The sequence below is a fragment of the Arachis hypogaea genome, chromosome 20, assembly GCF_003086295.3.
Source record: "Arachis hypogaea cultivar Tifrunner chromosome 20, arahy.Tifrunner.gnm2.J5K5, whole genome shotgun sequence".
NCBI classification, from domain to species: domain Eukaryota; kingdom Viridiplantae; phylum Streptophyta; class Magnoliopsida; order Fabales; family Fabaceae; genus Arachis; species Arachis hypogaea.
In genome coordinates, this window is record NC_092055.1 from 17048845 (window position 1) to 17060535 (window position 11691).

The 11691-nt window shown below is 34.2% G+C and overlaps 1 protein-coding gene and 1 long non-coding RNA gene across 2 annotated transcripts; both read right to left on the reverse strand.

Annotated features, from left to right (window-relative positions):
* Positions 1 to 1927: 1927 nt before the first annotated feature.
* LOC140182544 (uncharacterized) lies at positions 1928 to 4115 on the reverse strand. The gene is made up of 2 exons (XR_011878338.1): positions 3316 to 4115; positions 1928 to 3083 (listed from the first exon to the last, which is right to left on the reverse strand). It is a non-coding gene; the product is annotated as an uncharacterized lncRNA (long non-coding RNA).
* A 116-nt stretch (positions 4116 to 4231) lies between these two features.
* LOC112782811 (uncharacterized) lies at positions 4232 to 10111 on the reverse strand. The gene is made up of 5 exons (XM_025825415.2): positions 9591 to 10111; positions 8271 to 8390; positions 5300 to 8158; positions 4940 to 5057; positions 4232 to 4521 (listed from the first exon to the last, which is right to left on the reverse strand). Exons 2-3 carry the CDS (start codon positions 8293 to 8295, stop codon positions 5481 to 5483), a joined length of 2703 nt encoding a protein of 900 aa, XP_025681200.1. The 5' UTR covers positions 8296 to 8390; positions 9591 to 10111; the 3' UTR covers positions 4232 to 4521; positions 4940 to 5057; positions 5300 to 5480.
* Between the last annotated feature and the right edge of the window lie 1580 nt (positions 10112 to 11691).

An 11691-nucleotide genomic window follows, 5' to 3' on the forward strand; every position in this document is an offset into this window, starting at 1 on the left:
TCTACTCTAAAATGACCTGGAGTTTCTTCTCTTTTTCTAGATTTTTCTGCATAAGTTTTTTCATAGACATAGTGTCTGCTATGTCAAATTGTATCTTAATAAAAAATAAAAAAATTCTTCTCCAGACACGCTTTGACACACCTAAATATCATTATGTGTCTTCAGTCTTATTCTTAATATATATTTTTAAAATAAATTTAGATATAGTATATATTATTATTTATTAAAACAAAAATATTTTAAATACTTGATATAATTAAAATAAGACATTAAAAATAATCAAAAAAATTAATTTATATTTTAATATCAATAAAATATTAAAATATCATTACGATTTATTTAAAAAATATTTTATATTTTATATGTATGCGTGTCTCCGTGTCTTATAAGATTTTAAAATTTGCGTGTCGGCGTGTCCTGTGTCGTGTTGTGTCCTATATATGTGTCAGCATAATATTGAGCTATACTTAATAAATTACCTTTATAGTCTCATTACAACATAATAAATAACTTAATACATTTTAACAAAAACTTACCTGTAAATATTGAGCTATACCGCCAATAAGTAATAGCTCAAATGGGATAATCTCCACATACTCAATTAAGAGGTTGCGGGTTTGAGTCTCCTATCTTTAGTAAAAAAAAAAAATATTGAGCTATACCAATAGGAAATAGATCATCTCTATTTTTTTTTAACAATTAAAAGAATAAAATGTAATTTCTCACCATTAATTATTATAAGTGAGACAAAAAAAATATAAGAGAGAGTACGTTGAAAAATTATACATCGCACTTTATTCCTTCAATTTTTTTCAACAATTAAGAGCATCTATTTCCATACCAATATCACTCACATCATGAACCAAGTTCACGTCAGGATAACATTGTCCATACTCATCAGCTATTAACATAAATGGAAAGTGCTCACTCCATATAGATAAAGGATCATCATTTCTCTTATATCCATGAAATTCTTTTTGATTTTTGATAAATTTTTCTATCTCTCCCAAACCAATCTTTTTTCCCGCAATTTTAAAGTTGATTAGATCTACCATTTTATTCTTCTGAGTATCAATCTCCACTCTTTTTCTTTTCAAGCTAAAATTTTTCTTGCGAGCTATAGACTGATCCTCTATTTTCTCATCTTCCAACTTCTCATTCTCATCATTCAACTATCCAAATTATTCTTTTTTTTCAGCCTCTAACTCAGCCACTTTCTTCCTTAATTCATCAACAGCATTGCCATCAACCTCACATTTGTTCTTCAACTCCAACAACTTAAGATTCTCGCACTCTAACTCCTTGTTCTTCTCCCTCAAATTCTCAATGGTTTCCTTGTCCAACCCACTTTCCTTCACTTCCTTAAACAACGTCTCATAAAGCCCTTGTACCTTCTCAGCATCAATCGTAGCTAGACTCTGAATCTGAAACTTCTCTTCAAGTTGACCAACCTTGGTTTTAAGTTTTTCCTCTCTTGCTACCAAAGCCTTTTCAACTCTGTCATAATCCTCTTTTTGCCACTTAACTCGAAGAATTTGAATGAGCTCAGGAATGCTCATCGTCTCCAAGCTTTTGTTACCGGTTGTTTGATGAGAGAATGGGGAGTGACCCAGGTTCGGTTTTTGGTTGAATTGACATGACAAGGGCAAAAGATTCGAACTTTGAAGAAAAAGGGAAGTGGGGTTCGAAAAAGTTATTGCATTTTCTTTGCCTGAAGCTGAAAAAATGGGAGAAATGTTACTCTGAATGAGGAACAGAGGAAGATGAAGAGAAGAAGCATGCTTTTCTTCTTTTGTAATAGTGAATATACATTTCCGTAATTAAATGAAAGGAGGGTAGAGTTGGAACTACAATGCAAAATGAAGTAGTATAAGAAAATTGAGAAAAATTCTTAAAATAATTAGAGAAGAGATTTTTAAAAAATGAATGAATTGTTGTTAAATAATAGATAATAGTATCTCTCAAAAATTGAATGAGTTTCTTTTGTTTAGAATTTAGAGTACAACAACAACAAAGCCTTATCCACTAAGTAGGGTCGGCTACATGAATCAAATGACGTCATTGTGCTTTGTCATGTATCATGTCTACAGAGAGACCGTTTACATGTAGATCTCGTTTGACCACCTCATGGATGGTCTTTTTAAGTCTTCCTCTGCCTTTCGCCCTTTGTCCATCTTCCATCTCATCCACCCTCCTGACTGGATGTTCTATCGGTCTTCTTCTCACATGTCCAAACCACTTGAGACGCGATTCAACCATCTTTTCTACAATGGGTGCTACTCCAACTCTTTCCCTTATATCTTCATTCCTTATTTTATCCAATCGCGTATGACCACTCATCTATCTCAACATCTTCATCTCTGCCACACTCAGCTTATGTTTGTGCTCCCCTTTAGCCGCCCAACATTCCGTACCATAAAGCATAGCCGGTCTTATAGGGGTGCGATAGAATTTACCTTTAAGTTTTAAAGGCACTTTTTTGTCGCATATAAAACCAAATGTACTCCGCCATTTTGACCAACCTGTTTGGATCCTATGATTTACATCCTGTTCAATCTCTCAATTATCCTGTATGATACACTCAAAATACTTAAAACTTTTAACTTCTTGTAGGATGTTTTTTCCAATCTTCACCTCTATATTAAAAAAATGGGATGGTTAATGATAATACAAAAAAAAATTATATTAAATATCTTGTTTTATTAAAATTTGTAGTTTCTCACTATGTTTAACGTATAGTAATTTTTTTCTCTAGATATGTTCAATATTTGTAACTAATTTAGATTAAGCTCCTAACATAATACATAGTTATAGAAATAGGTTATCACTATAATAAAATGAAATGAGAGATATGAATATATAGTCTAGTAAAATTTACATTCAAAACTTTTATTCTACTTAACTTGAGAACTTGTGCTAATAAAATTACATTTTATTCTGCTGAGTGATAAGTGATAGGAATCAACTCTAAATCGTATTTTCTTCTTACAGATAATCCAAAGGATTCAGCCATTTCAAGTTCTTCAGGTTTGCTATAAACTTGTATTAGTCATCTGATGAGTTATCATCATCAATGAACCTTTCTGGATAAAACGAGTTCATCAGTTTATCAATCTTCATTATCAAGTATATAAATGAAAATACAAAAAAACGAGTGATCTTAGGGAACTCTATTATATGCAAGGTTTCATATTCAAAAGAATACTAATCAATGATTACTTTGACAAAACTGTAAAAGCTTGAAGAAAAAGAATCATATCAGTGTCATGACATCAATTTAATTTTTGCATGGTTTTTGAACTGAAACATACTAACCAAAATGATTGCTTTGACAACACTGTCTGATAAGGGATATTGGAGATCATTTTGCTTTTGAAGCCTTAAAAGAATATCAACAAGATCTTCCCCTCCTCCTCCTCCACCAACTGTAATTTTGTCCCTATGATCTGTCACAATGTTCTCGAGTATCCTATCCAAATGGAGGATGCAGATCAACAACAGAGAACCCTAAACTGCCTCCATGACATCCTTCATGAGTGATCATGATGACATCCTCCAAAAGATGGTGAGCAACATAAACAAGAAGATGAAGAAAGGGAGGATCATGGAAATGAAAACCTGAAGCTCCCCCATGCTAGTGATCACGATTATCAGAAGAAGCAAAAGATTAGATGAAGAGTGGTTGTGTGGAACTCACACTCTATCTAATAATATGGTATATATCAACTTGGTACGCCAAATAAATAAGTACAAATAACCCGAACGCGAGATTCGACCCTCTGCCATTTATTTAAGCAAATTAGTGAGTTAATCACTAAACTAATTCAACTGATTAAAATTTAGTTGGTTTTCGTCAAGCATGGAATAATATTCAAACACGAGTTGGTTTTCCTTTGACTAATTATATAATGTGAGAACATATTCGTTTTTCAAACTAAAATGTAAGCGCTACTGTCAGATTAAGATAGAACTGCATGACTTTGTGTTTTCGTGTCGTGATCATGGTATATTTCCTGTTTTTGCTATTATAAAATTTCTTTATGATGCTTTTCCAATTTTAAGTTTCTAACTTGTTTTAAACCAAAGTTGAATCAAGTCTAGAAATGACATAAGTGTAAAGCATCTTGTGCACTTAAAAAAAATGCTGGTAAATCTGTAAAAGATAATCAATTCCGAATTTGACATGGTGAATTATTGAAATTACAACAAAAGAGATAAAGTAAACACCTAATTGGTTTTAAGAATTTTAGATTACATACTTTAAATAAATTTTTATTATTCTCCATCAGATAAATTGGACATCTATCACTTCAAAAAAATTAAAAAAGTAATATACATATTGAATAAATAAATTCAATTCCAATTACATGCGTTTGCATTGTGTTGCAACAATAAAAGTTAAGAATGTACATAACATTGTGCCAAAAACATTGATCCTCCTCCATTTACGCTCATCATTGGAGGCCAGTGATGGAACCTAGGTGAGATTGTTGAAAATTGGTCCATTGTTCATCCTTCCAACTAAGTAATGGAGTTCAATATTTGATTATAAGTGTACATATAAAATTAAGTTTGGATTCCATGTATTAAATCGTGAAGGATATATATTATCTATCTATAGAATAAGGAGAATGTTCTGCTCAAATTTCAGTATGAGTTGAGCATTTTCTGCAAAGCGCTGCTTAAAATCATATAATAAGGAAATGATAGTACAAAGACAGAAAGCTATTAACACTTGTGACCAAAGCACTTCAAATATTTCCTTTGCTTATTAACAACAGGATGCCAATAAATCATTAAATTACAATACCAGGTAAATGTTAACCAACATTCTCTTATACTTTCAATTATTTTTCAAAGAAATTAAGAGTGTACAAAAATGAATGATGTTATAACTCTTGCCAAATAAGAAACAAAATTGGCATTCACTTAGAATTACCTGAGTATAGAAAGAACTCGAAGAATGAAGACACTGCATTGGCAGTAAATCTTGTGTACATATTCTTCAAGAATGGAAAAAATACAACAAAGGTGTAACTTGATTGGGTACTTGTTCCCTGCAATAAGTTTATAAACACATTATCACATTAACAATACCTTTTGAATCAATCACTTCAAAATAAAACATTATTATGGACAAAGCAACAACAACAAAAATATATTGCACACAGGACAAAACATAATAGAAAAAAAATCCAGTGTATTCCTTCTCAGAAAATAACCATCAGGCATAACAATAAATTATAGCACAATACTTCAAAAAATAGTATGCATAACTACTTTAATTTGTAAGGATTACCTTAGGGCTAAGACCATTAAGCCATTAACATTATCCAGAGAAGTGGTGACATTAGAAGTCTTTAAATATCTCACAAATTGCCTGAGCAGTCAACGTGAAGGGCGATAAGGTGCACACAATTTTTATATGGAAAACGGATTTCAATACCAATACCAGTACAACACACATATATAACTTATTCTCAAGAGAATCTTGTGGCATGTTGGGACTTTGCCATTTCCCTTAAGACAGCTCCGACGATTGCCGCTTGCTCAAGGCAGTCAGCCTTATGCAGTGCATCTAAAAGAATAACGCATGTTTTGCTATAAATACGACAACCTTTCGTGCGAGTTTCCTCGAAAAGTGTATATGCATCCATTGCTTTATTGACACTGCTTAATCCTTCAATCATAGAATTATAACAAGCTGAATCAGGCCTGCCCCCGCTTGCCCTAAATCTCTCAAAGAGACCTTTTGCTTCTTGAACATTTCCAACCCTTGCAAGTCCCGTAATCATGGTTGTGTATGTGATAGTATTAGGTTTTAGCCCTTTCTTCTGCATCTCTTGCCAGAACACAAAAGCCTTGTTAAATTTTCTAACCTTGCAAAGACCATTTATCATAATGCTATAAGTTATTTCATTTGGAGGACATTTCAAACTTTTCATATTCTGGAAGCAGACAAGAGCTTCATCGATTTCCTCAGCTTTCACCAATGCATCAAGTAAGCAATTCCATGTGAATGTGTTTGCAGTTAGACCCTTCTGCATCAACTCCTCCAAAATTAAATATGCCTCATCAATCCTTCCCACCTTCCCAAACCCATCAATGAGACTACTATAGATCACTACATTCAAGTCAACACCTTTGGATTTTACTTCTTCAAATAACATATATGCTTCATCGAGCCTGTCAATTTTAGAAAGTCCATCAATGACAGATCCATAAGTGACAACAGTAGGTTGCAGGCCCTTTGTCTTCATTTCGTCCAGCAGTTGGTAAGCCTTATTGACCTTACCAGACTTGCAAAACCCATCAATAACAGCATTGTAAGCGCGGGTGTCCAAATGTAGTCCTTGCTCCTTCATCTCATAAAACAATTTGTATGTTTCTTTTGCAAAGCCTGCTTTCACAAGACCATGAATTAAAATTGAGTAGCTCCGAACATCAGGAATTAACCCTTGAGCCTTTATCTCTTCAAACAAAGCCCTTCCTCTATCAATTTCACCTGCTTTAAAAACACAATCCATGTAAATATTAAGGAGCGTTAGATCAGGAGAACAACCCCTATGCATCATCTCCTTGTAAATTTTGTGACCATCCTCCTTCCTACCACACTTGAAGAAATTCCTAATAAGAGATGTATACACTACTGCATTTGGACTTTGATCGGAATCTAACATCTTCTCATAAAGCATGTAGGCATCATCTACCCTGCCATGTCTACCCAAACCCTCAATAAGAGAACAAAATGTAACTGCATCAGGGGTGCAAAGTTTATGATCCAATCCTAAAAATATGGAGCAAGCATCATCAAGTCTTTGAGCTTTACATAGTCTATCGATCATTATATTTACAGTCATGATATTGGGGAACAAACCAGCCTCTTTCATGGCTTCCTGAACCTTCAGAGCGGGTTCGAGCTGTCCTGCCTTACAAAGCATGTCAATCAAGATATTGTAGGTTGCAAGATTTGGTGCCGCATCTTTTTTCATTTCTTCATAGATCCTCAATGCTTCAGCTACTTTACCCTTTTTACCCAGGCAAGTCAGAAGGCAATTATAAGCAACTACACTAGGTATGCATCCCTTTCTTTTTTGTCTCTCGAGTAAATCATATGCTTCATCAAATTTTCCAACTGAACCATAACCCATAATCATGGTATTATAAGCATATACACACGGGACACTTCTGTTTTGATCCAATTCTTCAAACAACTCAACAGCTTCATCCAGCCTCTCAGCCTTGCAAAGAACACCTATCATGCTAGTATAGGTCACATCATCAGGAACCAACCCTTGTGCTTTCAATTCATGAAAGAATTTCCAGGCCATATCCACTGTGCCAACTTTGCCAAAACTATCTATGCAAACATTGTAGAGAACAAGGTCAGCATGAAACGAATTACTCTTCATTTCGTCCAGCAAGGAAAGAGCAGCATCAACACGACCCTCCCTTGCAAACGCACGAACAAGCGTAGTAAACAAGTGTATATTTACTTCATAGCCTAGTTCCTGCATTTGATGAAAGAGAGTAAGCATGGAATCACATTCGTGAACTGAAGAGAGCGCACCAATCAATGTAGTATAAGCTGAAAAAGCAGGGCGAAACATGTACTTCCTCATACTCTCAATAATCCCAAAAGCTTCCCTCAACTTCTGCGACTTGACAAAACTACCAACCAATTCAATACAAGTATTGTTATCTGGTCCAAACCCTGCCACACACATTTCTTCAAGAACCTGCTCCAAGTACACCAAGTTTCTAGTCCTAGCCATAACCACGAGAAGTGCATTGTAGGCCTCAGGACCATGAGCTTCTTCAGTTTTCCGCTCCACCCATCGAAAAAAATGCAACGCCTTATTCACATCCTTCAACCTCCTTATCACTCCAACAACAAGTTCTGGTTGAAGCATTTCATCATACACCTTGAGGGCATCCTCAACGGCAGGTCCCCACATGCTAGTTTCCAATACCCCGCACACATCAAACACTGCCTTACGGATACCTTCCACTTTTGTTGCATTCTCTTCCACAAAGGGAACAACTTTACCGTTCATCTCAGGAGAAGGAGGAAATCCATTTGACCACTGTGAAGAGAACCTCTTCGATAAGGGCTCAATCTTTTTTCGGCATCTCAGAAAAAATCGAAGTTTTAGAACTGCAACCCCACAAAAAAGGGAAAGAAAACATCAAACAAGAAGACTTCAATTTAACTATGAAACTGTAAAAAGCATATTTATGATGATAAGAACAATGAAAAAAAAAAGGACCTTGGCTTCTTGAGAGAATTTTCATTCGTGCAGCCTTCGTTAGTGAATGGTTCAAGTAATGAAGAACTCGACCCGATCACCGAGAAGATGAAAAGAAACAGAGTAAAGAGAAGAGCAACTCTGCAAAGAGAAGCTCAAAATTAAAAAAAAAAATTTAGCTAGAAATTTTAAATGGCTTCCCAACTGAAAGCATTTTTGTTTTTTCCTTCTAGGAGTACACTTTATGGTTAATTAATATAATGTGTTTCTAATAATTGTGAGTAGCCTTTTGAAATATTCATATATCAACATTTAAAATAAGTTGTTAATATAGAATTATTGCTAACCGTGGAAACTGATAATTAATTAATAAATCATAAAATGATATTATTTTAAATTCAACTTTTTTTAGCTGGATTAAGTTTAAGTTTTATCATTTTGTTAATTTACAATTGTAATTATCTTTAGTTAGAACTGTAATTGATATATCCATACTTGTCAGAACCAATCCGGTAATCGAACCGTTCAGACTATTGGATCATTAAGTCTCTGATTCAACCGGTGAGTCATCGATTGAACTGGTTGATCCGGTCTTATTTAAATAAAAATATAAAATAGTCAAAAATTTAAAATTAAAATTTGAAATTCATGTCTTCAGTAACATTTGAACAACAATCAAAGTCTCAAATTCTAAAAATAACTTATACGAAAATAGACATAAAATTAATCACGCTACAATAATATCTTAATTTGACACAATAAAAATATAAACTATGTCCAAGGATTAATTTCAAAGTCTAAGTATCTATCTTCATCTGATGTTCTTGGGATGATGGGGTTTTTCTACCTTAACTCCCTCATGGCTTCATAGCCATTTGCAACATACATCCACAAAAATCACTTACATAAACAGTTTAAAACCTGGATTCAACACAACACAACCTTCCAAACACACATAAGTCAGCACACAAACACGTAACCACAATGCAGGGAATCATGACAATCATCACACATCTCTTTAACCATACTGAAGCAACCTAACCACCATATTATCCACCACCTAATTTTATTTTAATAAGCTTGCAGCTTGAGTCTCCATTTAAAGACAAAGCAATCAAGAGGAGAAATTAAATTATGTAACAATATCTGCTTCAGTTCAAAACAGTAGCAAAAGCTAAGAAATATGCTCCATTTGGATTTGGAAGCATCAACATCCACACCCTTAATCAGAATTTTAATAACCAAAATCAACACCCACATCCCTAAATTCACAAATTCTGATAATCAAAATCCCTATTCCCTAATCAGAATATTAATTAAGCAATAAAATTAATTATTTACCTGAGAAGAAGACCGGAGAAGAGAGCGGAGCAGAAGGAGCGAGACTAGCAGAGCAGAGCAGTGGCGGGGAAGTAATAGAGAAGAAGAAGACGACCGGGCCAAGCAGAGAAGCGTCAGTGGTCACCGAGAAGCAGGGCAGCACCGTAGGTCGTCAGTGGTCGGACGTCAATCGTTGGTCGTCACCGTCGTCAGTCGAACGACGAGCTTCGACGGTGACTGGTGTGAGACACGGAGGGCTGAGAAGACGAAGAGGGGAGGAGGGTGCGACTGCGTGGTGCGTGCTGGGAGACTGGGAGTGGGAGAGAAGACGAGGTCAGGGGTCAGCGTGGGGAGTGGGGACTGCTAGTTGTCACCGTCGCCGTTTTCCGATTTGCTCCATTTTTTGAAGGAGCGACGAGTGAGGAGGAGGGAGATTTACGTAGCCTATGGAAGGGAGACAGAAAGTGAAAGAAGAAACTGGAGACAAAAATTGAACGATTGACATTAAATTAAATTTTTGTATTGTCTTTCGTGTAAAGGGTATAAGATTGAATTATATTTTAGTATTTTATTTAGATTAATATAAAAGATATTACTTAAAAAAATATTATTTTAAAAAAATCTCTTTTGAGAATGGCATCTAAACAAACCTTGAGGGCTGCGTTGTTGCGTGTACACCCTCGTCTTAGCCCTAATTGTGTAATGTATATGATGACCGGGTCAGGTCTGGATGACCCGAGCTATGGCCTAACCCCAGTTTCACTCCTTTTCTGGATTTTATTTATTTTTTCTGAGTCAATTTTAAGTCATTTCGGGCATAGATGTTAGAACCGAATCAGTGATCGAATCGGTCAGATTACTGGATTATTGGATTATTGGTTTAACCGGTAGATCACTGATTGAACCGATTGACTCGGTCCTATGTAAATAAAAATAAAAATAATTAAAAAATATAAAATTAAAATTTAAAATACATATTTTTACTAACATTTTAAGAATTTCAAGCTATTTTAAAATAATATGGAATAAGAATAATAAATATTTTATTATTTTTACTCTATTATAGATATTTTTATTTTGTTTCTTATATTAAAATAACTATTATTTTTAATTTTTAATAATTTATTAATTAATTTATATTTATTATACTATTATATACTATAAGTATTTATTAAAAAATAAGTGAGTTTATAATTATTGTTAAATAAAAATATAATTAATTTAAGAATGAGGGAGTTTATAACTAAAATTAAAATAAATTAAATAAAAATAAATTATTTGATGAAACTCATAAAAGATATTTATATATATTTAAATTTGCATATATAATAGTAAACACGACAGCATCCTAGTGGTTGTGCAAGGTGCTTTCATTTATGAGGGTGAGGGTTTGAACCCTTACTCAAGAATTTTAAATTTTCAATACCACGCGGTTCGGTTGGACCGGTCTTTACCGGATTTGGCCAGTTTTTAACGGTTCATTTTAGGTTTGACCGGTTCGTATTGGTTTTTTTTTTTCACGGTTCAAATACCAGACCGGATCGATATAGGATCCAGTTCACCAGTTTTTCGATCGAACTGGCCGGTCCGGTCCGGTTTTGATAACACTGATTTCGGGTTCAAGTCTTCATCGTCCAAAATGCTTCGAGCCTGGGCTGGACCGGGCGTGTGTGATAAACCAAAATTTTATGATTTATTTTGTATTGAATTTGGTGGATTTTATCAATTTTTCCTACACTTATCCATTGAAATATCATGGTTTTGTAAATTTCTCCTAAATTGTGCTTAAGAGTAAAAACATGCTTTTTAGACTTTTAAATTACTAAATTTAATTCACTTCAATCCCATTCGATGCCTTGATGTGTTTTTTTTTTTTTAGTTATTTAAGGTCTTGAAAGCAAAGGATGGCTTGAAGAAGTGGAAGAAAAGCATGCAAGTTGAGAGAATTCATGAAGAAATGAAGGAATTGCTAAGCTGTCAATCCTGACCTCTTCGTACTAAATAGATCATAACTTGAGCTACAGAGATTCAAATGAGACGGTTTCAGTGGCATTGAAAAGCTAACATCCGGGGCTTCAAAATGATATGCAATTTGAAATATATAGTTGACATGCATTTAGGC

Excerpts from the sequence above, each read along its gene's own strand:
- LOC112782811 (XM_025825415.2), bottom strand. The coding sequence starts at position 8,295 with ATGAAAATTCTCTCAAGAAGCCAAG. Across the intron at positions 8,159-8,270 it reads AATTCTCTCAAGAAGCCAAG|TTCTAAAACTTCGATTTTTT; the intron begins GTCCTTTTTTTT and ends GTGGGGTTGCAG.